This window comes from Acartia tonsa, chromosome 5 (genome assembly GCF_053477335.1).
Source record: "Acartia tonsa isolate MP-2025a chromosome 5, ASM5347733v1, whole genome shotgun sequence".
NCBI classification, from domain to species: domain Eukaryota; kingdom Metazoa; phylum Arthropoda; class Copepoda; order Calanoida; family Acartiidae; genus Acartia; species Acartia tonsa.
This window is the reverse complement of record NC_137264.1, coordinates 45,105,019-45,132,733: the sequence shown is the minus strand read 5'-3', so window position 1 is coordinate 45,132,733 and position 27,715 is coordinate 45,105,019. Positions and strand designations below refer to the sequence as shown.

Here is a 27,715-nt window from a genome sequence, read left to right as displayed (position 1 = left end):
ATCTGAGATAAACTTTTTTTTTCATTAAAATTTCCCTTATATTTTTACGTGACACTTGTAATATTTCAAACATGTCAATATAAAAAAAAATTGCAAGTGTAAAATCTTAAAGTGAAATTTTTATGAAAAAAAGTTTATCTCAGATGATTGAAAATTGTCTATTATGGTGAGAAAAAACAAAAAAAAATTCGGCGGTTTCACCGCCGTTTCTTCACAGTTCCATATTGTTCACCACAAAAGCAACTGCTGTGCAGAATTTTAGAGCTGTAACTCTTTTATGGGCTGAGATCATGCAAGTTTTACTTTTGGTTTCAAAAAGTGGCACATCCGCCTCCCCCCTTATTAGGACTCTATTATAGAAACCAGTGTTCCGGAGCCGGGAGCAGCAACATTTTTGGTGGAGCCGGAGCCGTATTTTTAGTTAAAAACGGCTCAGGCTCCGGACTAGCTAAAAATGATTCTTTAAAGTAATATTATAATTTGGTAACGGTCTATTTCAATATAATAAACTGAAAAACTATTGTTACTTAACAAATAGACACACATCCTTCTACTTTTATATAGCTTTAATCGAATCAAATAAAAGCAAAATATTTTATATTATTTATTTTATTTTATCAAATTCAATAATGAAAAAAAATTGATATATTAATTTTCAGGTAGGAGCCGGAGCTGGAGCCGTATTTCCAAATACGTCTCCGCGGAGCCGGAGCCGCATCAAAATTATACGGCTCCGACACCCTGATAGAAACGCACCCTGCCAAGTTTGAAATCGATAGGACAATTCGAAGATGCCTACTTCAACGACAAGCTATCCCTTCTGGACGGAATGACTGACAATCAGACTAATTATAGCAAACCCTTCGCTTTAAAAATATATTTCTACATGTAATCATTTATTCTATTTAGTAATCATAATAAAATGTTACATTACAACATGACAAACAAAAACTAGAATACAATTCAGATCTTTCCAATCATAATAATAATAATAATACCTTTAGATTAAAATATGCACTATGCCTCTTGTCTTGCTATACTAGATAAAGGGTATTTTTTTTTGTAGTAATCACGTAATCAAGAAACAAGTATCGTAAGGAGCCAAAACTATTTGAAATGGTTGAAATGTTTGGACACCCAACTTATTAAAACAACAAATCAAAATTCAATAAAATTTCCCTAAGTTTTTAAACCGACCAAAAAGAAAACGTAAAGTAAACTTTAAGGGCTAGTGTATTAAAGAACCCATTGTCCCCTCCATCCCTGTGACTTCCCATCCCCTTTGTATTATTATCAAATAAGGGGGGGGGGGGTTTAATGCAACCATCTCGTAATCAATGATTAAATGGCACTTAGAATTCGAATTTCGATCTGAAATTAGAATTCTAAGTGCCATTTAATCATTGATTACGAGATGGTTGCATTAAACCCCCCCCCCCCTCTTTACTATATATTGATTACAAAATCTCTACAATAATAACCTTACCCATTTCTTAAGACACAATTTTCATAGTCCGCAGATATTAAAATAATGTGATGTATGGGATAAAATATTTGTAAAACAAGTCAAATGCATACTAATAATAAAACTAATAAAGTATTTTGGTTTTTGGGTCATGTGCAGTTCACGGTAAAAAGTTGCTGGTAACGAACATCTCCAGAAATCTATTAACTTCTAACGGCCTGGTGGTGGAACCTATAGATCATGCACAAATTTCAACCGATAAAAGACCTACAAATAATCTGGAATAGTCATTAATCAATAATACACATTATCTCGCAGTGCACATAAATGTGCAAAATAAACTTATTTTACGCGTTTTTTTTTCTTACTGTGAAGCTTTCCCCGTGTATCATTGGATCTTGGCTATTCCAGATTATTTGTAGGCCTTCTTATGCCGCTTAAAGCGGTGTGCAGGCTAGCAGCCTTTAAAGTTCATATATTTTAGGAGATGATCGTTACAAGAAACATTTTACTATGAACTGTACTTGATCCAAATAATAAAACTCTAGCCAATGACAAACATAATAGGAATGTTTAAGTAGGTCGCACAGATATTTTAAATTCGTTAGGTAAAACATCAAAATTTAAAATATTTATGCATTTATTAATTTTTTTATGGTTTAATATATTAACTTTTTACACAATAAAATGAATATATATCTAATAAAATATTGAACATAAAATTACAATAATAAAAAGACACGGCTAACAATAATACTTAAATTCTGACCAAATTAAGCAATTTTGACACTAAAATAAATAAAATAAGTACAATCTTTAAAATTTAAAATTAAATCTATAGTCATCACTAATTAAAAGCCAAATAAAATGTTTTTCCTTCCACAGGATATAAAAGGCTTTTTAGTCTCTAATAATGCTGACGACTTTTCTAATAATTGACTAAAATTAACTGAAAGTTCGGGACAAAAAGCTGAAGAAATTTTTAAAAACTTGTCATTTTCTCTCTCTAACTAAAATTAACTGGTTGATTACATGTTTTAATATAATAAAAACTTCACATTGTTGACGCCACTGTAAAAAAAATATTCCTGTAATTAAAACCTTAATCATTAGAGAATAGCTTTCTTAGAGTTCGAGGTATGTATATCAAGTTAGGGAGGGGACATTGGACTGTAAATTACACTGGTACCCAAAGTTTTATAATACCTTTAATTTCTTCCGTTTTGGCTCAAAACCTTTGGGTACTATTGAATTAACTTTGATTCAAACTTTTAAATAAAAATAATATTCAGAAGCGGTAATTTGTTTATAATCATAGGGGATGTAAACAAACTTATCGTCCGTTGGCTTACCCCTGGAAAAATCTACTATAGAGCATATTACGAGGTTTTAAAAACAAGAATATATTTCTACAGCGGGTGAATAACTTTAGATAAATATTTTTATGTCACTATGACTCTTATTGCTACAGAAAAATAGAAAAAAATTTCATGGAAAACCACAGGCTTTCATCAGTTGGGAGTTCAGTTGCAATTATTAAAGGATCTGGTGCAGATCACGATTAAGAGTTCCTGGTAACGATTATCTCAAAAATCTATGAACAAAACAGGCTACTAGCTGCCAAACGGTTAAACGTACATGTCATGCCTGCACACCGTTGTAAGCGGTATAAAAAGGTCTATAAATATTCTTAGATAGCCAAGATGCAATGAAGCACAGGGAAAGCTTCACTGAAGAAAAACGGATAAACTAAGTAATGAGTAATGAGTAATTGAGTAATGACTATTCCAGATTATTTGTAGGTCTTATTTTATTTTTTTATACAAGCATAATCTATATGTTCCACCGTTTGGTAACTAGCAGGCATTAAAATTTATATAATTTTTTTGAGATAATCATTACCAATAACATTTCACCGTGAACTGCATTAAATCCTTATAAACAATACCTAGGTAAGTAACAACTTTCATTTAAAATTTTTTTTTATAAAATTATTCTAAAAAGCATTTTCTGGATAAATTACATTTTTGCTTAAAAAAAAACAGGTTTCTAGTTTACCAGCCAATTTACAATTTATAAACAACAAACTCAGCAATCTAGAACTTTTTTGTTGAACAATGTGTTATATCTACTAATTATTTATTAGGGTTGGGCCGGATATCCGGTTTGGCCGGTTATCCGGCCATTTTCAATATCCGGCCGGATACCGGAAATTAAAACTATCCGGTTACAGGATATCCGGCTGATTTTTTACGCCGGATATCCGATAAATTTGCCGGATATCGAACGTTGGCCAGATATCCGGCATCATAAATCAGCCGGATATCCGGTATCCGGCCAAAAAAGTATCCGGCCCAACCCTAATAATATTTATTATATGTTATTGTTTATGTGTTATATAAATTTTGTGTGAATTTATAAAAAAAAAAGATTTTGTAGTACATGATTATATATCTATAGTCTTTTGTTACTTTAATTTCATTAAGTAGTTACCATGCGATATACATTTTACAAAATGTCCTGTCCATCTTTCATTAGATCTATTATGGGTTGTAATCGAATGCTCTTATTAAGTCAGTGTTTTTAATGATCACCAAATGCATTTATGAATAGTCCATAATTAAGGACAGTTCGACTTAATAAGAGCATTTGACGCCAACCCAACATCCAACATTACGGAATTATTAAAAAAACATCAGCCTCTGTGTAATTACGTTTCTCGTATTCATTCGAATCCGGTGGATAGGAACCGGTTCTCATCCATACGAAAAAACTATGTCTATCATCGTATTATATCCAGCTTTCTACGAATATAGAAATGTACAATGATAAGATTAAAACCAGTTTTTTTTAGCCCGTGCCTTCGGCAACTCGGGGCTAAAAAAAACTAGTTTTAATCTTATCATTGTACATTCTAATCCGCGGAAAGCCGTTTATAATACGATGAAAGAAATAACTATTCCTTTACTTCAATTGAATGTGCATTACAAAATATTAAAATAATAATTATGTATATCTAGACGTGGTATGAAATTCTAACATAACAGTGACAACAATAATATTGCATTTCTTAGGGGGGATAAAATTTTACATTATACTTTTGTTATGGTTCATGTGATAAAATGGGGTATTTATTTCAAGGGTACAGCTTCGAAACCAATTAATATCCGCTGGTTTAGAACCGGTTCTTAGCCATACTGAAAAAGCATGTATAGCATCGTATTACACGCAATTTTCCACGAATCATAAAATTAATACTAGTTTTGTTATTCCGGGCCTGCGGCACTTCAGGGCTAACAAAACATCTATATTTTCATTTGAATAACCGAGGAAAAATGTCTATAATAGGATGCCATAAATAACTATTAAGTTCTTATTTTTATCAGAATCATCACAGAAAGTTACAGGGGCCTATTATCAAAAGAAAATATGAAATTAAAATTTATCTCAGATCTTATTAGTTACTCAATTAAACACCAGAGAGGGAGGCGGGGGGGGGGGGGGGCACAGCAACTTAGTTTGCATAATAATTTCTGTCATTTTAGCCTTATTACTGACTTTCATCATTATATATTAGGTTTTGCATAAAGAAACATATTAAGATAGCTCTTGTTAATAAATTCGTTGAAGCATCTAAAATGCACAATTTCACATTAATAAAAGATATTTTTTCATTCACTTAGAGCTGGTTTATTTTATTACTACCTAGCCTTTGTTTGTAACAATCTGTGTGCAGAGCTGAGTTTCTTTATAAAGTAGAGTTGAGGATTTTTATGGCTTTCTCGAGTTTTTACATGAAAGGGTGTGCCTAAATAAAAATAATTATTAAATTAAAATTGTAAAACATGTGGCGAAAAAGATTTCTTTGGAATGTATTTCTAACATGCAAAGTTTTTATTTCATAAATGGCATTGAACTATTGTTTGTGATCATGATTAAAAATAAAGCATATTCAATAGGATGTGGTCATACCCAAGAAGGGGGGGTTACATTGGGCTGTTTATTACACTAGTCCCCGAAGTTGTATAATAACGTTTTCTAATTATTTAGCTTAAGAGCTTTAAAGAAATAAATTCTTAATTGGATTGTATAAATTTTTCCACCAACAATTTTTCTCTACAGAAAGGGTAATTTTGTTTAATGTAATTTGGGATGTGCCAATTTATTAACAATTATCTTATCTCTTGAGATAATGTCAAAACAAGATAATTCTTTTGCCCTTTAAAATCATTTACTTATACAAGTAATCTTTGTTTTAAATCAAAAGACAGTACGATCACCAACATTAGTATGAATGCCATTATATAAGACCAAGAAAAAAATCTGAATTATTATTCCAACAGTTCTAATTATAAAATTTTAAGATCGAAAATAAGTATCTAAACAATTTAACTAAAAAAAAACAGTTTCCCATTTGTGACACATTTATATGTACAAAAACCATCTAAATTAAATCTAATCATGCAAATGAAAAAAATGAAACTAAGCTAAACTAAAATAATAATAAATAAAAGAAAAATTACCGCCAAATAAAATGCTAGAGAGAAAGAGTGATACATGCCGCGTGGTATGTTGAAAGAGAGGTGCTCCATGTAAAGATCACAATGTCGAATGTTCCAGAATTCATTACAATAAATCCGCAAACGGATCCAGCTTCGCTCCACCACCACCCCCAACCGCGGCCGTCATGGAGCTGCCAGGCGACTTAAAATCTGCAACAAACGGCTGGCCGCCAAAACCACCACCTGTTGTTGAAGTTGCAAAAGGTGAACCGCCAAAGGCGGCAGCCGCCGCATGCTTATCACCAATGTTATTATTGTTGTTAAAAAATAAATCTTGGCCGGAAAAAGGATTATTGCTGCTTGCTGTTGTTGTAGTGAAAGTATTCATTCCATTCGCAGGCGACATAACTCCAAAGGCACCGGATGTATTAAAACTCTTCTGGGTACTACCAGGCAGGCTTGTTATGCCAGGTATTCCATTTCCATAATTGCTTGGCGTGGTGGTTGAAAAATATTTAGCTCCTCCCATTCCACTGCCATTTGCAGCAGGGGTCGGAGTAAAGCTCAAGCCGCTCAGATCATTGGCTGCAGATGAAACGGCGGAAAATCCATTGCTGGAAGGAGAGGAATGAGTGGGGAAGAAAGAACTGGCCGACGTGGAGGACTGGAGGGAGGGCATCGAGGGGGAGGGAGGTAGCAGGTGGGCGGCGCTTGAGGAGGTGGGGTTAAAGGCGTTGCCAGAGGGGAAGGAGGAGAATGATTGTGAAGGGGGAAGTTGACCGCTGCTGCTAGTGTGGCTCCCACCAGAAAAATCACCAATCTGCCAAGTTACAATTTTAAGAGGTTTTAAACAAAGGAAAGAAAGTAAAATGCAGGTATTTGGAATATCTTAGGGAGGAGGGGTGGGGGAAAGTTTTATAAGCTGAACATTTTGTTACATGCCGTACCTATTTCAACTCCTTTATATAAACCTCCAAATACCTACATTAATAAATAAACAAGCAACTAAAAAGATAATTCTTGTATGAAACTAGACAAGATTTAAACATTGAATTTTCCAAATAAGCCCTGTAACATGCAAAGGGGTACTTCTTTCAATGTATAATGACGAGTTTAGTTACTTTAAATGCTGATAAAATAATCAATTTAGCAGCAAATAACAGCTATTACAGATATACTTTTCGTAAAAGAATAAACTAATTTTTTCCTGTAATATTAGCAATCTATAATACAAAGTAGAACGATGTCTGTTTGTAGCGAAGGATCTCGCTAACCGCTGAGCCGATCGGGTTCTCCTTTACAGGGTAGCTTCTCATAGGTCCCAGGAAGGTTTATTACTATTTTCTTGGGAGGTGGGACAACCCAACCCCCCCCAAAAAATGAAAATTAAACCCCCACCAAAAAAATTGTTTTTTAAAAATTTTTCTTTTAAATCTAAAATACGAAAAATTGGTGGGCGAAGACGCTAGTTTAGGAACTAAAAAAAATAACTGTAGTTTAAATATGCTCATCTTGGAAGTACCCCCTTCAAGAAGAATGTAAAAACAGATAGAATCATGCAATATGTAACAACGATAGATAATAAACCAGAAACTAAAATAAAAATATTTAAAAAAAGCTTGTAAAAGCATTGAAAAGTAAAATAGAAAATATGTAAAAGGAATAGCAGCTTTCGCAAAATTACGTAAAAATGTGAGTAAGATTCCAGTCAAATGTGCATATTGGGTCAAACTGTTTTTAAAATATACGCTTGAGACTTAATAAGCACATATGACTGGAAGCTTGCTCACAATTTTACGGAATATTGGGAAAGCTACCTTTATCAAATGATTTGATTTAAAACTAAAGGATAATAAACGTAGGGGAAATTAAGAAGAGCTCTCGTAATGAAAGGACTTAGGTCGGTTAAAAATTGCACTAGAGCTCATTGATTTGACAAATAAAAAGGAGACATGATATTTTTGATTTCATGTAAGCTTCCCGTAACAAACATGCATTATAAAATTGACTTACCATTGGCTGTGACTGCATTGCATTAAGGCCTGCCATTGGTGGGCCCCGGGGCTGCGGAACTAATCCTCCCCTATAAAAAATATAATTTTAGTTTGAAGGATTGATAATTTATATACTACTTGGTCAGTTTTGACACTATAAGTGTTCATGTTCGTTTGTTCTACTGTTTCAAAGCTTTGCTTTTATGGATGTTGACATCCTTGTTTATTAATGCTTACCTCTTCTGATTGCCAAAATTGAGATTTGAAGCCAGATTCGCCAGTGAGGAATCTAGGTCTCCGGTTATTATCTAAATTAAAAACAAGGAATTAATTGAATAAATACCTATATCTATCAAATTAAAGCACACAAAAAAAAAACACACAAACACCGAGAAACTTTTTTGGTACTTATATTTTTGGGTACCTCACGGCCGGCCATAGAAATGACTAGAACATTGAATTTTTTTTGATCTTGTGGAAGAACCGAACACTAAAGGACTTTTATTGTGACAGTCGCTTTAAAGAGGTAAAATGTAGAACGGTGAAGAAAAGTTAATGAAACTGCCGTTTCCCGACAAAAAAAACAAAAACAATCTGAATCGGCGATAGCGGCGGTCCCGCCGCCGTTTCTACACAGTTATAAAATTGTACCTCTTTAAGGCAACTGTCATACCAAATTTCAGTGCTGTAACTCTTTTTTTTAGTTGAGTTCCTTTGATTTTTAGTTTTGGCGCCAAAAAGTGTCACAGCCGCCTCCGCCATTTGAGATTATAAGGATGACAGGATAAAAGTAATGAGTACCTTGTCTTTATTTGTATTGTTTGAACTTCCCTGAGGCTGCAGTACAGCAGTTGCACTCGTTCCATTCGTACCTGCAAAAAAGGGGGGTCATTTTTTCTCGTATTCATTCGAAACCGATCAATATCCGGTGGATTAGAACCGGTTCTCATCCATACGAAAAAAAATATGTCCAGCATCCAGTTTTCTACGAATTTAAAATTGTACAATCATAAGATTAAAACCAGTTTTTTGACCCGCGCCTTCGGTATCTCGGGGCTAAAATAACAGGGTTTAATCTTACATTTGAACATTTAATATCCGCGGAAAGCTGTATATAATACGATGCGAGAAATAACTATTCTCGTATTTTCCGTCAAGTTGAATGACATATGGTTATAATTAAGAACAGTTTGACTTAATAAAAATGACCCCCATTTAATTGTTGTATTTTATGTTTTTTCGTCAAGTAATAAGGGGGGGGGGGGGCTGGGAGTATCAAGAATACATGAAACTCAAGTAATTAGGTATATATCGATTCATATGTTGAATTCTTTATTTTATATGAAAAATCTTTAATCTAATCTGAAAAAAAAATCTTCTAACCAAATAATTTTTTTTAATGAAAAGAAACTTACCAAAAATGTTATTAAATGCATTTTCATTTGTAAATTGTCCTGGTTGGCTGGGTAAACTTGGGAAACCTTAAAAATATACAAAATATTGATAATCAAATTATAGCATTATCAGGGATAAAGGATAGGGCTAAGAAACATAATTAGGAGGGGCATTTTTTTCGCGTATTTTTAATAAAATTGGGTGTTGGGTTGTAGTCAAACTGTACTTAATTTGAACAAACGAATACAACAGTTTGACCTAACAAGTGCCTTTGACTAGAGCTTGCAATAAATTTTACGGATTATTGCGAAAAAAATGACTCTTTAAATCCATCATTGCCCACTTTCTCCCTGATTATAGAGCAACTACTACATTTTAACATTAGATATCTAAACTTGATAAAAAAGACTAAAAAAGAATTATTTTTCCAGTATGGCTTCGGTAGCGAATAATATCCGCTGGATAAGAACCAGTTCTCAGCCATACTGAAAAAAATTATAAACAGCATCGTATTACAGACAGTTTTCACTAATATTAAAATAAAAATCATAAAATTAATACCTTCGGCCCCTTGTGGCTAACAAAACTGGTTTTAATCTTTTTCCTTATTATTAATTGAATATCCACGGAAAGATGTCTATAATACGATGTATTAAATAAATATTAAACCATTATTTGGAACTTTATGTTTCGTTGTACAAGAAAACGAAATGAAAATGTTTTGGTGTTCAAAAAAACAACATTTAGAAGATAAATTAGATTATGTAAAAAAATGCAGTTTAAATGTAAAAAAAAGATACTAATATAAATTCAATTTTAAAACACCTTTGAATCATTTTGCTGATGATAGGCTAATAGCTTTTAAAAATATTGAAAAAGAAAATACAAAATATTGATTAATGTTTCAAAGAATGAAAAACTTGTTGGATAATAATTAAAGTTTAGATGACTCCATTAATCTTTCTCAGTGATCTAAGGGATAAGACTATGACCTATAAATTGACGTACTTCCCCAATAATGATGCACAAAATTATCCCTTCTGTAGATTAAAATTAATGGTTGAACCGTTTTCTCAACTGAATGAACCAGCCAATCAAAATTCAGTTATAGTCCCCAAGGTTGTTAAGCCAACAGGTAAGAAAACATTAGTATATGACTTTGGGAACTAGAGTAATAATCAGCCCAATGTCCCCTCCCTGGATTTTGGTAGAAAATATTTATAACAAGAACAGTTTTTAAGAAAACTGATGTCTTTTTTAAAAGAAAAAAAAAGATTACTGTTCATTCCTGTAAAGACATAAAAACATTAAACATACCTATTAAAAGGGGGGGGGGGGTTTAATGCAACCATCTCGTAATCAGTGAGCAAATGACACTTAGAATTCGAATTTCGATCTGAACTTTTGACTGAGTAATCCTTGGTAGGTCTATTTTCCCTAAATTGAACAAAAAGTTGGAAAAGTAACGGCTAGCGGCTCAGCCGTTCAGCCGTTTTTAGCCTATTTTCAGGGTAAATCCATCATCAATTACGTAGGAATCAACTTTTAAAAACATATTTTTGGTTTAATTCATGTTAAACGATAGCAATAACCATTTTTAAAACTTCTATCACCAACAGCTACCGTGTAGAACCGTTTGATAGCGTTTTGGAGTAGAAAAGAGTATTATGTTGAGAGGTTTCGTGACTAATTTGCAATATAGATATAAAAAAAATGACAAAACAGCTGAGCCGCCAGCCGTTAGCCGTTGCTTTTCCAACTTTTTGTTCGATTTAGGGAAAATAGACCTACCAAGGATTACTCATGCAAAATTTCAGATGGAAATTCGAATTCTAAGTGCCATTTGCTCACTGATTACGAGATGGTTGCATTAAACCCCCCCCCCCCCTTATATTGCATACAGAATGACATCATGGACATAATTTTATCGGTCATTGTCATATCCCTTTGGATCCCTTATTTTTACATATTAAAAGTACACATGCAAAAAAAAACTTTGTGCTTAAAGGATAAATCATCTCGGCTACTACAGTTTTATTAATCTAATACAATAACAACAAATAAGGATTTACGATTAATTAAAAATGTTTGAATAGCTGTTTAGAATGTCTAATACTATTTAGTTTTTATCTAAACTACAAGGATTTAATTTAAATTAGGTACAACATATTAATTTAGGTTTTTTTAAGACAAGGGCCGTGATTCAGCAATACCCTTATAAAAAATACTTTAAGCCCCATTTGTTTAGGATGGCATAATATTATTGTGTATCGTATGGGTATAAAAAATATAAGATATGAGAAAAAAAAGGGGGGGAGGGGGGGCACTTTATAAAAAACTAAAAGTTAAAGGAACTCAACTAAAACAATAGCGGTAGCTATTAAGAGTTATAATGTGGAACTGTGAAGAAACGCCAGTGGAACTACCGCTCTCGCTGAAAACGTCAGTTTTCCACTGATAGTTTTTTGCCTTTTTTAACCAAATGAGACAATTTTGAATCATCTGAGACTAACTTTTTTTTAGTTGAGTACTTTAATTTTTGTTTTTTTAAAAGTGTCACATTCGCACACCCCCCTCCCTCTGAATATTTTTTTTTTTTAAATCAATGCTTTTGTCTACATTAAACATTGAGAAGTTAAAAACAAGTATAATTTAGAAAGTGAAGGTAAATCTCTCAAATCAATTTATTGCAAGGGTCTTCAGGGGTCAAGCCACTGGACGATAAATCAATGTTAACTCCCAATTATGGCCCATTTTGTTCATTACCCCCCCCCCCCCCCCCCCACGGGGCTAACAAATGTCTTTTCATTTTACTATCCGAGGATAGATGGTTATAATAAAATGCAATAGATAATTATTCTCTTACTATGCTTTGTTAGGAATTATGCAAAAGGACGTCCAAGCTTTTTTATTTGGGAATGTGGTAAATTTTTTGAAGGGGGTGAGAGGGGTAATTTCTAATTGGGAGGAGGGAGGGTAATACGGCGCGCCGCAAATTTTTTACACCCCCAAACCCCCGAAAATATTCGAGGGTTGGGGACAACCCCCTCCCATATGGTTAGGAGAGCCATAGGAACCCCTAAGGTAACTCTTATATGGCACGGTTGAGGGGGGGGGGGGTGTAAAATAAATAAATTTATAAAAATTCGTTTGGGGGAAGGAAAAACTGACTAATTTAACGAGAAAAAAAACAACCTACACGGTAAAGAAATTTCCTTCCCCCTCTATTGATGAATACAAATTAAATCACTTTCTCTATGTTAATATTTGGTATTCGGCTTAAATCATGCATTCAAATTCTTTTTCATAAAAATAAATTAAAAAATAAAATAATTAGGCATATCAAAAGGCATAGAATTTAATTTTATATATCCATCTATATATCACATAACAGCTAGGTTTATGTTTAGAATATACATTTTTACTATACTAAGTTTAAATAGTACAGTTAGGTACATAAATGGATCATCGTGTATAGAAAATGATAATGTACTGTTCTTTTTAAATTTTATCTTGGTAATTAGAGGATTTTAAAATGTAAGTTATTGAAAAAAGCATTTAATTAGAATTGCTTGAATTGTCAAAAAATGATTCAATGATCACTCGGGAGGGATATGAAATTGGACTATAAATTTTACTGGTACCAAAGTCTTATAAACAGGTTCTCTCATCAGCTCAATTTCAGCATTGATCAGTAAATTAATATACAATCCCCCTTAAGATAAACAAAATTAACCAGTAATAACCATTAATCAGTAGAACAGTTTTGACAATATTAGTTTGGAACCAACCAATAAAAATCAATAATTTTTTTTCTCGTATTCATTCGAATCCGGTGGATAGGAACCGGTTATCATCCATACGAAAAAACTATGTCTAGCATCGTATTATATCCAGATTTCTACGAATATAGAAATGTACAATCATAAGATTAAAACCAGTTTTTTTAGCCGATGCCTTCGGCACCTCGGGGCTAAAAAAAACTAGCTTTAATCTCATAATTGTACTTTCTATATCCGCGGAAAGCCGTTTATAATACAATGCGAGAAATAACTATTAATGTGGTTATAAAACTTTGGATCCCAGAGTAATTTACTGAAAATGTCCCCTCCCTCCATGTCAAAGTACAACAGTACATTAGCTCTCCCAAAACAGAGTCATCCATTCATATAACCGACTATGATACAGACAGTATAAAGTTGATTACAGCATCATATATTACCTTAACTAAAATATATAGTAGTACTACTATAATAATGGTAGAAAGAAGGAGAGAGAGAGAAAGTGAGAGCACAGTTAATGTTTTAATAACAGGCTACACACACACACACACTCATTTAATATCTGCTCGTATCAGGGTTTAGGGATGTTTATCATATTATTGGTCAAAAATTTTAAACATTAATCCTATAATATAAAGTTGTAAGGTTTTTATTCTGTAGCTTAAGATTTCTTTACCTACGGAACCGCTTGTGTTATTTTAGGGAAGCTTCACAAAAGCCATGTGAAGGTTTTAGGCTATTTTGTATTTTAAATTCAAGTCTTTGGTTAGTTTTAGGCAATTCTTCTACCCTTCCTTTTAGTTCCTAAAGGTGCTGCCGCTAGCTATTTATGTAATTTAAACAAAACTTAAACCTAATATCCTTCATTGAGCTATCAGTATCACTTTTATTTTAGTTTAAATATGTATGTGTGGTATGCGGCAGCTCTGGACCATGCAGAAACCAAGACATTATAGTGATGCTACGCACCTAGCTAAATCCTGTTATTCTACAATTGTAAAGCCACCTGAAAATATGTCAGATAACGGTACTGATTTCATCTCTCAGTTGTCCTGCAAATGGAGGGAGGGGTGTTACCCCTCCCTCTCCCATCTTAAGCACCGGAACCTTCCCCTTCAACCACCAAGTTATCAGCACCACCTCAACCCTGAGGATAAAGGATCTAAACCTGCCCTCACCTGATAGAATCACCCCCACACAGACTGTTGTTGTCACAAGTAATCATCAAACCTTCCCTCTTTAGTACCCAGACCTACCACTCAACCCCTCTATGCTTATCTACCTATTGTGCTGCTCCATGGGCTATCCTGCCTGCCCCAGACAGGGATAGCCATCTACCTAACCATTGCAATTATCTATGTTTTACTGTATGATTTATCTTTAACTATCTTTATTCCTAATCCATATGTATTTATATTATGGTTAACTGTATTCTAATTCCCCCCACCCCTTCCAGGGATGGGGGATCATGATTGCCCAAACTGACTATTGCATATGTATTATAATGCTTTTATGTTATGATTATTTATTCCTATCCATGTAGTTATTGTTTGTTGTATATAGCTTTAGTATCCTTTAAACCTTCAATAAAGTGACAACTGAAATAGATGTTGATTATTGTCTAGTGAATGCTAGAGAAGCGTAGCTTCTCTATAGTAAGGTGTCCACGTCTGTTCACACTGCCGTAGTCTTTATTCGAACTCTGGTGTCTGCCATTTACCCTAGGCGGATACCACATATGTATGTAGGTAAATCTTTGCTTATTATAATATAAAATTCCTAAGATTGCAAGTTTTGGATGTAAAAAAATGGATAAACATCCCTAAACATTGGATAAATTAAGCAAAAGGATTGATGGTCTGATCTGTACTGTTACCTGTAGTAGCCGAGAATGATAAGGTGCATAACAAAATATTATTAACAATGCTTTACATTATATAAAAAAAACAAGAACGTCCAAGGTCATAGAAATTTCATCAAATATAACCCCACCCCCCTCCCCCTCAAGGATGGAAGGAGACAATGGGCTGTTTATTAACACCAGTCCCCAAAGTTTTTAATAACGTTTCTTATTCGTTGACTTAGCAACTTTGGGGACTTTTAATGAATTTAGATTGGTTGAGTTGAGTGTTCAAACGTTTCAACCAATAATTGTAAAGTACAGAAACGAAAATTTTGTGCATCATCTTTGGGGATGTACATCAATGTAACAGCCATTGTCTTATTCCTTTGTATCTCTGTACCCCCCCCCCCCCCCCGAAAAAAAGCTTGGACGTCCTTGAATAACAAAGCATATAACATAACTAAACAAAAGTTTTGGAATTAACATAAAAATGAAAATGATATCAATAAATAACGCAGCAATTTCAAACTGTATTAAAATATTTTTAGGGGGATTTACTTTGTGTTTTTATATTCCGTAAATAAACAAGGAAGTTTTCGGACGCACGCACATGTACTTGTCATAGTGTAGCTACTCTACTAATAACTGCATTATTTTTCAGGGTTAGGACAATGGACAATAAATTAATCTTTCCCCAATTCTTTTGAGTAAATGTATGGAGGATTTAAGGGGTGAAGATTAAATAATCTGCCAAAGCCATCTCCCTTCTTAATTTGAACATGGAAAAGCTAAAGCATGGGTGGGAATTGAACTAGTGTGTAAAATATTCTGCAAGGAAAAAAGTATTTTTCAGCATTTCATTGGATATAAACTAATCTTTTTGTCAAATGTTCGGTCAGTTTAAGTTTCAAACAACCATACTTTTTTATTTTTATTCTCAAGCAGTATATTATATAAATGTAATATCTTTTAGACCAAGGTTCTTAAAAGAATTAAAGAATTTTGCAATTATTATGGTTGTCCGACACGAAAGGGGACTATGCACGAACGGGAGCAAGTAATATAAAGCACTTTCCAGCAGTGATGTAATACATATTTTTGGTCTTATTAGTAGATTTTGTTGTCCTGTCCTTTCAGAATCAGGCGTAAAATCCGTGTGGTTAAAATGCATTATAAAAAGTGCTGGAAGGTACTTACACCATTTGCTCTCGTTAGTTCACACTCCCCTTAACCATACAATGAACAATCCTAACCCTTTTAACCCAAAATAAATTTTTGCCAGTATGGTTTCGAAACCGATAAATATCTGCTGGATTAGAACCGGTTCTAAGCCATACTAAATATCATGTATTATATCCAGTTTTCTACGAATACAGAAATGCACAATTATAATATTAAAACCAGCTTTGTTAGCAGGTGCCTTTGGCATAACTGTTTTAATCTTGTAATTGTACATTTTACTATCCGCGGGAAGCTGTTTATAATGCTATTCCGGGGTACTCACCAGATCCAGATGTATTGAATGCAGAAGCAGGTGAATAATTGACAGGCTGACCGCTTCCAGCAGCTGCAAATTAATAAGATTAATTAAACAAAGGGATCTAATGGGACAAGACAGTGACCGATGAATTGATGTACTATTGTATATCCCCAGAGTGATGATATACAAAATTCCCTCTTCTGTAGATTTCAATTAGTGGCTGAAACGTTTAGACACTCAGCTTAATAAACCAACCAATCAAAATTCAGTGAAAGTACCCAAAGTTGATAAGCGAATAAGAAAATGTTATTACAAAACTTTGGGGACTAGATTAATATCCCCCTACCTCCCTAAATTGAACTCCGGTTTTCATAGCTCATCATTTTAGTTAAAATAATTAGGAATGTGAAAAAGCATTTCAAAAATCTAAAAATCTCCTACTTGAAAATAACTTTTCATTTAGACAAAAGAAATAAAATCTAGAAAGAATTATCAATTTTTACCACGTAGTTTTCAAGCTGAAAATATACATTTACGACATTTGCAGCTTCTGAATGTGTCATATTATGAGGTAGCTTGATATTTTTTATCTAATTCGTTTAAATGAAGGTTGATTCTCTTGACATTAAATTTTAAAAGTTAGTTTCATAGTTGGAACTTTTCGTTTTAAGTTATGTAAAAAAAATGAAATGCTTATATCTCTTAATAATCCATGAAACCACTCTTGATTTTAAACTAGATTATTTTTAGTGCAGTTTAGTGTCTCTGTTAGCGTAACGGACAAATTTTGGTAACTAACACACACACACATTCACCGACAATCTTTTTGGGTACCTATACAAAATAAGTCCCCGAGGCCATAGAATTGACGAGAAAGATGCATTTTTTCATAAGGCAAAAAGAACCCCACTCACCGTTCAGCATGTTTGCAAAAGGGTTTCCAGACAGCTGTAGGAGGTCATCTGAAGCCTTTGTTGATGCGGCTGATGTGAAGTCCAGCGGAGCAGCTGCTGGGGCAGCTGATACAGGAGCAGGAGCAGAGTTTGCTGGCGCCGGCACTCCTAAAGAAGGAAGTAATTTGTTCGCGTAGTTTCCGGAAAAATGAAAAAAAAATATAGTTCTCTTTATTTTTTTCCCTCTCCCACATATTTTTATTTATCCCCCCCCCCCCTCCCCCACTTTGCTGGGGATCCCATACAGAATATGCACTCCTGAAAACTTACCAAAAAGATCTAGAATATTTGGTGTTTCTTCCGGTTCTGGGGCTGGTGGCGCAGCAAAAGGATTAGAAGCAGATGCAGTAGATCTAAACTTCTCCATGGCTGCCTCCTAAATAGATTATTAAATAGATTGATTGATAGATGGATAGATTTATTAGATAGATATTAGATTAGAAGCAGATGCAGTGGATCTAAACTTCTCCATGGCTACCTCCTAAATAGATTGATTTATAGATGGATAGATTGATAGTTAGATAGATAAATTGATAGTTAGATGGATAGATTGATAGTTAGATGTTTAGATTAGTAGTTAAATGGATAGATTGATAAGATAGATTGATAGTTAGATGGATAGATTGATAGTTAGATGGATAGATTGATAGTTAGATGGATAGATTGATAGTTAGATGGATAGATTGATAGTCAAATGGATAGATTGATAGTTAGATGGATAGATTGATAGTTAAATGGATAGATTGATATTAGATTTGAAGTAGATGCAGAGGATCTAAACTTTTCCATGGCTACCTCCTAAGATAGATTGATTGTTGGAAAGATTTATTTTAGATTAGAAGAAGATGCTATCGACATAAACTTCTCAATGGCTGCCTCCTAAATAGATTGATTGATAGATGGATAGATTGTTTGAATTCGACCGCCCCATTGAAAAAGTTAAAAAGGAAAGTAAAGAGAATTTTTTTTGCGGGGTTAGTTTTTTTTAAGGGGGTAATTTTTCTAGGGGTGATTCCCCAAATTAGTTATCAATCTTCCCAGGACCTTTAACATAGACAGAAAATTAAAAGGATAGTTGGAAAAATAATGTTACCTCTTCTTGTAGCAGTCTAGCAGCTGTTTTCTCATCAATAACATCTCCAGAGGCCGCGCCAAAAGCACTGCAGGAAAAATCAGTTCATAATTTTTATCATTTTTAAGTCAAATAAAATAAATCAAATAAAATGTGCAAAATAAAAACTTAAAAAGTGTAGGTATTAAGCATACAAGCAAAAAAAATGTGTAAAAATGTTAAATAAAAAAAAACAAAGGTCTAACAGATTTTACATAAGGCAATTAGCAATTTGAGTTTTTCTTGATTTTAGGTAAGATCAGGAGCCAGATCCGGAACTGAAACAAAATCAAACAGCTCCGCATCACTGATATTGCGCCTTTAATATCGTAAAATCCGTCAAATCTTTGAACAAAAAAAACATGCAAAATAATAAAATAATCAAAAAAAAAACTAAATCATACTTAGAAGCATTGGCTAGAGAGTTGACTACGGCAGCAACATTCATTCTATACACAACACACCAAAATTAGTATAAAAAACTAGCACAAAACATTATTCTACAATAGGTCTTATGTAATATTATATATGGTTTCATGAAAAAATCAAAAAAATCATGACCAAAAAAATTATGTTTATTGTAAAATTAACAAAAATGTATAGAAATCATGCAATGTTTTTAAATCAAATCAAATAAATAAGTATATAAAAACTTTAAAAGGGTTGTCAGCTAACTAACTATCATTAAACGTTTAAAATATCATAGCATCTGTCTTTAATGTGCTTGAAACTTAAGGAGATTAAAAAGGTTGTTTTCAAAGATTGAGGATATCTAATATCCAACAGATAAGAGAACGTGGCACTCAATTGAACACTAACAAACATTTCTGGCTGTTTTTCATCAATATAAATGAGAGCACTATTATCAGATAGGGATCTTAGGGGATAAGACAATGGAGTAGGTATGGACGATAATTTTTTTTACGTTCTTAATAATAAGAAATGTTTATACACTGCTAATTTGAATCAAGAATAAACCAATATGCCTAAAGTTTTTAAGCTACAAAAGAGAGTGCATCTTAAAAAAAACTTTAGGTACCAGTATAATTTACAGTTCAATGACATCTCCCTCACTGATTATCAACAAAACTATACCTGGCATTTCCAGTTGGTGTGGTGCCTCCAGATCCAGGTTTCCTTCCCTCCAGGCTGGCCAGGTGAGCCTCCAGGGCCTCCAGAAGACTACTTGGAGCCTAATCACAACAGATTTATTATGTTTTGTTATTTATCACATCGTATTATAAACAGTTTTGTTAGGCCCGAAGGACCGAAAAGCAGGTAAAATAAAACTGGTATCAAATTTATTATTTTTATTTTTAATATTCGTGGAAAATTGTCTGTAATACGATGCTTTACATTATTTTTTTTAAAGTTTGGCTGAGATCCTGTTCTAATCCAGCGGCTATTAATCTGTTTCGTAGCCATACTGGAAAAGATTTTATAAATTTGCTGTACAGGAACTTACCTTGTAAACTTATTAATATTAATGCATGAAAAAAATACCTATTATATAGGGATTTTTTCATTTACTTTAAAAATATAAATACATTAATACATAAAAAAAGAAAAAAACAAATACAGTATTTGACTTAGTAACTATTTCTTGTGGTTAAAAATAAACAAAGATAAGTTTTGTTGAAAATTTTCATTCTTCTTATTAGGGATGGCAATCCATCAAATTTTTGGACCGGATTCGGATTCTTACAAGAATCCGTCCAAAAAAATTGGCGGATTCCCGCGGATTCCGGATTCTTATTTTTAGCGGATTCCGCATTCGGATTCCGGATTCTAGCAATATTTTAAAAGGCCTTTTTTTAAATTTAAGTGCTACATATGTCCTTAAAATTAATGTTCTTGGTGTCCTCTATAATTCACTTCCGAGAATCGAACCAGATTTTAAAAGATGTTATATTTAATGATGATAATCTTTGCCTTCAAAAAGGAGGAGTTGAAATAAAAAAAAACTGAAGACGCTAATTTTAGCCTACATATTAAGAATCCGAATCCGCTATTAAAAAACGGATTCCGGATACGGATTTCAAAATTGACGAAAAATTGGGCGGATTCCGGATTCGGATTGCCAACCCTACTACTTATTCTATATCAGAATTTAATTAAATTAATGGAAGGTGTCATTAATGTAGATATCTAAAATTCATTGTTTTTTTTATCTTCGCTAGCAAAGCATTTAAAGGTAAACGAAAACCGTGGAAAGGTGAGTTCAAGTTATCTCCAAAAATCAAACCTCCCTTTTTATTCTAACTTCTGAACTGAAAATTTGGATCATGGAAAGAAAACGAAGAAACGGATTTCGTCATATTTTAACAGTAGCTTTTAATAGGTTATTTTAGGTTAATGATATGTTAGGTAAATGATAACGAATGCCCCGCAGGGTTAGGAAATTGACCCCGCAGGAGCTAGAAATAGGAGAAAAGCTACTGTGAAAATACGAAGAAACCCACTAATTCGTTTTCTTTTCATGATCTGAATATTTTATGTACAAAAAATAACTAAATAAAAATAAAAAATAAAATAACTAACCCTCGTTAAATCAGGTATATCTCCCTTATCTATTCCTACATTCTAAAAAAATAAAACAAAAAAAATAAAAAAAATGTTTACGAAACATTAACATGCAGATTAAAAAAATGATAATTTTACAGAATAATTTTAATTCGGTGTAGGGAAAACTAAAAAGTTGAAAAATGCGTGAATACTATGTAAAATTATCATTCTATCTAGATTGGAATAGGGTTGCAGTAATATGAAACTGTTTGTCTGTTTTTCTATTAGCTTAAAATGACATCATAAAATTATGACAAATAAAATTTCAAGTAATTTTCTTAGAATTCAAGTTTATATTAACTTCTAAAGGAAAAAACTTGGCATGACTTTTTTCCTTTTAAAATTAGCCAACAAACAAGAAAGTAAAAGCCTTTTTTTAGACAGACATAACTTCCAAATACATGCATCACCTTATTCCAAACATTTGATCAAGTGCAGTTCACGGACAAATCTTGGCTATTCCAGATATTTATAGGCCTTCTTATGTCGCTTAACACGGTGGCGTGAAGGCATGGCATGTACGTTCAGCGGTTTGGTATCCAGCAGCCATTAAAAATCCCAAACTTTTGAATATAATCGTTACCATGAACATTTTACCGTGAACTGCATTAGATCCTAAACATTTAACACTTTACTACAGGTCTAAGGTACCTTTGCCAAATCCGGTATCTCACTCTTATCTATTCCGAATCGCTGCATGAAAAAGTTGAAAATTTTGAGTAATTTTATTTTACGGACTATTTTAATATTTTTACGTTGTTAGGTATGTAACTGTACTTTTTAAACAAAAGACCGATGAACGCTTTTTTTCAACGCTTCTCTTGTAGTCTTTTTCTAGAAGTTTCACAAACAAAGCATCATTCGCTAGTGATGGAATGCGATACTTTAACATCCAAGGATATTAGGTCAAGTAAAATCAAACAGACCCTTTGATTGCACGACCTTTGTCTGAGAAGTCCCTAACTGAGTATGGTAATGAGCTACGCCTGTTAATAGACCAAGGCATCCTCCCTACTCTTAACAATTTACGTTGCGCACCTGACAAAGCAGCAATAGGAACCGTTTTTAACTTCTTTAATTATGACACAGTGTCGGGCCGAGATTGTAACCTATTACCTCCTCGACAACAAGCGGATGCGCTTCGTATTTAGCAACGGTCGCGGGTTCCTATAGTTATGTAAATCCCCAATGATGACACACAAAATTACCTCCGCAACCTTCAAGAATTCTCCGACTCTGTCCATACACAACAAAAATTTCTTATAAATATCAAGGGCTTCGCGGGCCTAAAATAAATAATAGTTACTAGTGATAGCAATCCGTCGAATTTTTGGGCCGGATCCGGATTCGGATTCTTAAAAGAATCCGTCAAAAAAAGTGGCTGATTCCTGATTTCAACATTTATCCTAATATATAAAGTAGTAAAGTTTTTTGACTAAAGCACAAGATTTCAATAACTACTAAACTGATTCGAATTTCTCTTTATGGGAAAGCTCAACATAGGTCATGGGATAGTTTTGGGTTATTTTCAGTTCCAAAAAATTACCTGTTTTTTATGCATCTCAAAGTATTTCTCTAGAAGGTTAATAATTCCATCGTTATAGCAAGCAAACAATCTAAACAAGAATAAAAACTTTGGAAAATGTACAGTACATATTGAATTTTCTCCAGTTTTAAAGATAGTTTATACTGTTATGTATAGTAAGCTTTTTTTGTCTGTAGTAACCATTGAACCGATATGGTTCTCATTTACAGTGTAGCTTTTTATAGGTCCCGGGAAGGTGTCCTATGCTTAATATTATTGCTTAAGCCCTGTGTGTTTACCCATCCCATTATAACAGTACTAAACCTACGAACAAAAAGCTAACAAATGAAAACATACTACCTAACCAGGGGCGTCCAAGCTTTTTTATTTGGGGAGGGGGGGGGGGGGGGTAAAATTTTGAAGAAAAAAAATTTTGGGGGTGCCTGCCTACGGCACCCTCAAGCTCATTTTTTTTTGAGGGGGGGGGGGGTAATATTTATTTTATAGAGGCATTTTTTTATTTGAGGAGGGGCAAAAATTGAAAATCCTAATAATTCATTGGGGGGGGGGGGGGGGGGGGGTAATCACCCATTTACCCCCCCCCCTTGGACGTCTATGTAACTAACTACTTTTTTTTTTTAATTTGAAATAAGGGAGGGGTTCCTATGCTCGACTAAGCTTTTTAAGGGAAACCACCGCAGTCTTTATAGACATACCTGATAAGATCTCTGAAGAGAAGCATGAAGCAGGCGTTGATAACTCCATTATTCAAATCCTGAACAAGTATTATTGGATAATTTTTAGGTACCTATGTAGAAATTTTTAATTTGATAGTGTTATTGAATTGTTAAAGAATTGTCAAGCTTTTTTGCTATAAATTACATTTAAGAAAAACTAATTATGCCTTGTTACTTCTTCTGTAGAATTAGATTACAATTAGTGGTTTGGACACTCAACTTAATGAACCAACCAATAACAATTCAATAAAGTCCCAAAAGTTGTTAATCCAACGAATAAGAAAATATTATTAACAAACTTTGAGGAGTAATGAAATAAAAAGTCCCCTTCCTCACTGCTCTGATACTAACCTGAGCTGAACAGTCGAATTCTAGTAGAGAATCTATCTGGGCCTGGAGGTGGGGCAAGGTTTTCAACAATTTCTCTCCGGTCATTTGTCTCAGGGTTCCACCGTCTTTCCTGTAATATAAGTAATTGAAATAAGTTTAGATGTATAACCGAGACAACTACCTGGATGCCAGCAAACTGCTTTCGGCTCTATTGTAGTTTCATGGCTGTGTTGATATTTACAACACTAATGGCTGATATTCAAAGACCCAATTAGTCGGCACAGGGTTTGCCAGGTGGGCACATACAGCTATTTAACCCATTCCCCTCTATTGTTTTACTATAATATAAAAATCACTTAACCTTCACAATAGGTATAGTTCCATAACGGTTTCTTTTCTAATTTAGGTAGGTATCTATTTAAATTATTTTCTAAAAATGGCTAAACCGTGCATTAAATTAAGGAATCTACTGTTGCTTATTCAGGCGCTAATGCCTTAGGTCCAAAAAAGGCATAATTCGCTGTCATAAACAATTATGGCTAACAGAAAAGAGTTAGGCAATCTAAGGAGAAGTTGTCCATTGCCAAATATTCCAGCACTAAATCCAGCAAGATTTGTATGAGACTATTGTAACATAAACGATATACCAACAGACCAAATGTGTCATGTATTAACAAAAAACAACAACATTAATCTTAAATTAATAGCTACTTTTTACCCTGTTAGATTTCAATAAAAATGTGTTTTCTACTTACCCGCGTTTAACTTTGCAGAAATCGAAGGCGACATTTCTGTAGCTCTTTGATTTCTCCGACATGTAGTTGGCATAGCGGCGTATAAAAGGAGACATGTCATAACCTGAATAATAAAAACAATTAAAAACGACGTAAAAATAGTTTAATCTTGTTATAGGATTGTGTTTACTGTGCAGAATTTTGCAGGGATCTAAAGGGATAAGACAAACGCCGATAAATTGATTACATTCCCCCCTACCCCAATGGTGATGCATAAAAATTCCTCTTCTGTAGATTACAATTAGAGGTTGTAACGTTTGGACAATCCACTTAATGAGCCAACCAATCAAAATTCAATAAAGACTATAGGGACTAACAGCCCAGTGTCCCCTCTCTCCCTGAGAATTTTGTATTATTCAACCCATTTACTATTTACACAATTTCTGCTTTTAACTTTAGCTGATTTTCCAAAACCCATCCAAACTGAATTACTTAAACATTTATTACAATAAATTAAATTCTAATTTTAAAATCAAGAAAATAAACAAAAACAAAATTTAAGCATAGAGGGTGAAGCCAAAGTGTCATGCTTTGAAAAAACTTATTTATTGCTCTTTCAATTTAATATCATTTATAACGTGTGCTGATTTTTTTTGTGATTTTATGTTTTTTTTAAGGGGGGGGGGAAGTTTTGACACATTTGCGTAAACCTGGCACCTAGGCTTTATCTTTGGACTGAGAGGATAGGTCATTAATGAAAAAATCATTCTTATATGATGAATTTCACGAAGTTTTAATATTTTTTGGATAGGCCTCCAGGTTCCGGAGCTCCAGGCCTCCAGGTGGTCTCTGTACAGGTAAAAATGAAAATTTTTTTTTTTTTTTTAAGTTACAGGTCAACTTATAAAACAAGATATGCATCTTTTTTAATATTATCCTTATATTTGAAGAAAAAAGATGCATTTTTGTTTTATAAGTTGATTTGTAACTTAAAATTTTTTATTTTTTTTTTTCATTTTTACCTATCCTCTCAGTCCAAAGATAAAGCCTAGGTGCCAGGTCTACGCAAATGTGTCAAAACTTCCCCCCCCCCCCCTTGATTGATTTAGCTTGGAAGGTGATTTTTGAAGCAGGGAAAGCACATTTCACCAAAATAAATAAGGGTTAAGACAATGGATGATAAAGTTATGTACATCGCCCAGTTACAATATACATATTATTCCTTCTATTAATTGAAAAAAAATGGTGAAAAAGTTTGAACACTTTACGTTTAACCCAACCCAATCATGAATGAAAGTCTCTTCTTTATAAAACTTTGGGGACCAGCTTAATTAACAGTACAATGTCTCCTTCACTAACTGGTATTAAGCAAAACAACAGTATTAAAAAATGTTTGAACAAATGATGGTTTTATGATGTGTAAATGGTACCACATTGGATTTAAAAGTGTACAAAAAGCGAAACCACTTTCTAGTCACCATAATTTTACATGCTTTTATATTATCTTACCTCTTAGTGGTCCAGCTAAAATATAAAAAAAATATTTATTAGTACGATTATTCGTCGTATTAGTGTACATTACAATGCTGAGCTGGATCTTTAAATCATTTTAGTGGTGAGCCAGATCGAGGTGAGCCGAATTTCAGCCAATCACAGCGCGGCATTTCATAAAATGCTGTGCTCTCATTGGTGGAAAATTGGCTCACCCAGATCTGGCTCACCACTAAAATGATTTAAAGATCCAGCTCTGTATTAATGAAGTAAAAGGATCTCTGCCTATCTGTTTGTTTGTACCGAAGGATCTTGCTAACCGCTTTTCAGTGTAGCTTTTCATAGATCCTGGGAAGGTTTATAGCTCTTTGGTACTACTACCCTCCCAAGAAAAATCGCCAATGGCGGATTTTTTAAAAAAGTAAACAGCTGATCTTAACAACATAGATAGAAAAAAAACTTTTTCGTCCTCCTAGAGGTCTCTAGGGGCATAGGCACTAGTTTAGCATGAAATGTCAATAAATGATTAAAATAATCTTCTTAGTAACATAAGAAGCAGCAAAAGTTAATTTTTACAAAAATAGCAAAAAATACGCAAATCTCATTAGGCTTATGAAAAAAATCACAAAAATCATTTCGGATTTCAGACACAAGTAAATTCTGTAAGAAACTGAAGAAAATAAGATTCATCAAAAGTCACAATTTTTTTGCTATTTTATTAAGAATGCTGTAATGTACGAACATTGTATTAATCCAGGGATCTAAAGGGATAAGACAATGGCCGATAAATTGTTGTACATTCTCAATGATAAAACACATAATAAACCCTTCTGTAACTTACAATTAGTGGTTGAAACGTTTGGACACTCAACTTGATGAATCAACCAATCAAAATTCAATAAAAGTCCCCAAGATTGTGGCCAACAAATGAGAAAACGTAATTATAAAACTTTGGGGACTAAATCTGTTCAATATAGTAACCAAAGTCGCCTCCCTCCCTGGTATTAATCTATTTCATGAAACATGATTCCTTCCATACTGATATGGGGATTTATATTACATACAACATTAATAGTAGCGCACCAACTATCAAGTCAGGGAATGTCCGTTAGTCTTAGCGTCTAAATAACTAGAAATGCACGAAAAGTCTCTAAAATGCTACAAATTGCAAAATCTTTACTTGATATTGCCTAAATAATATCCTTTTTTAATAGATTATCTTTTTATTACTGTATGACAGTATACTGTTCTCTGCTACGCTAAAAAGGAACAAAATTGTCATCGTTAAGACATTAATATTGGACATTATTTACAATTTTCTTGTAACAAACTAAGATAGGTATTTTTAACTATTAGCGAAGATTTGATTTAATAAATAATGGCAATTACTTTTATTTTATTATTCTTGGACCTTACACCAGATTTATATGTTTATAAGTGAAACACGCAGCAAGCTAAAATAACGATTCCTCCTATCCACCCCGTTACCCCATCCCCTCAACTTCTACCTGATGAATGAACTGACCAATAAACGCGTTTCATGTTAGCAACCTAAATTGACGACAATTTCCCCCTCATCATAATATCCACGTATATTCTACATCCATTATATACACCCAAAAAATTATAGTGGAGCTTCGCTACTAAAAAAGCTGAAGTTGTAAAAAAAACAATGTTTTCCTAAACGATGTGATGATACATAGCAATGAGTAAGAAATGTAAGTATCGAATTACAAGAAATATTTATTTTTCTTATCTTATGCTTAATAAGGCCTGAGTGATTATATCATTTCATCGTAATTACAGGC

The 27,715-nt window shown here is 33.4% G+C and overlaps 1 protein-coding gene across 26 annotated transcripts in view; it reads right to left on the bottom strand.

The window, feature by feature from the left end:
- Window positions 1–879: 879 nt before the first annotated feature.
- lap (phosphatidylinositol-binding clathrin assembly protein lap) overlaps window positions 880–27,715 on the bottom strand; it is a 329,664-nt gene continuing 302,828 nt past the window's right edge. The window contains exons 7-31 of one of the 26 annotated variants that reach the window (XM_080161860.1): window positions 25,926–25,940; window positions 24,438–24,540; window positions 23,704–23,812; window positions 23,332–23,390; window positions 22,637–22,706; window positions 22,299–22,376; window positions 21,067–21,108; window positions 19,621–19,718; window positions 18,930–18,974; window positions 18,508–18,574; window positions 17,685–17,790; window positions 17,376–17,522; window positions 16,486–16,548; window positions 9,377–9,442; window positions 8,763–8,833; window positions 8,199–8,269; window positions 7,981–8,050; window positions 5,989–6,787; window positions 5,024–5,273; window positions 4,408–4,500; window positions 4,126–4,244; window positions 3,825–4,005; window positions 3,382–3,596; window positions 2,879–3,010; window positions 2,088–2,536 (exon numbers count right to left, since the gene is read on the bottom strand). In XM_080161860.1, the coding sequence (XP_080017986.1) occupies window positions 6,092–6,787; window positions 7,981–8,050; window positions 8,199–8,269; window positions 8,763–8,833; window positions 9,377–9,442; window positions 16,486–16,548; window positions 17,376–17,522; window positions 17,685–17,790; window positions 18,508–18,574; window positions 18,930–18,974; window positions 19,621–19,718; window positions 21,067–21,108; window positions 22,299–22,376; window positions 22,637–22,706; window positions 23,332–23,390; window positions 23,704–23,812; window positions 24,438–24,540; window positions 25,926–25,940 (1,976 nt within the window). In that variant the 3' untranslated portion in view covers window positions 2,088–2,536; window positions 2,879–3,010; window positions 3,382–3,596; ... (3 more) ...; window positions 5,024–5,273; window positions 5,989–6,091. Of the gene's footprint in view, window positions 1,040–1,486; window positions 2,537–2,862; window positions 3,011–3,367; window positions 3,597–3,824; window positions 4,006–4,125; window positions 4,245–4,407; window positions 4,501–4,563; window positions 5,274–5,988; window positions 6,788–7,980; window positions 8,051–8,198; window positions 8,270–8,762; window positions 8,834–9,376; window positions 9,443–16,485; window positions 16,549–17,375; window positions 17,523–17,684; window positions 17,791–18,507; window positions 18,575–18,929; window positions 18,975–19,620; window positions 19,719–21,066; window positions 21,109–21,741; window positions 21,784–22,298; window positions 22,377–22,636; window positions 22,707–23,331; window positions 23,391–23,703; window positions 23,813–24,437; window positions 24,541–25,925; window positions 25,941–27,715 lie in introns of those variants that run through there. The other 25 variants (XM_080161866.1, XM_080161867.1, XM_080161852.1 and 22 more) reach the window with 25 other exon arrangements.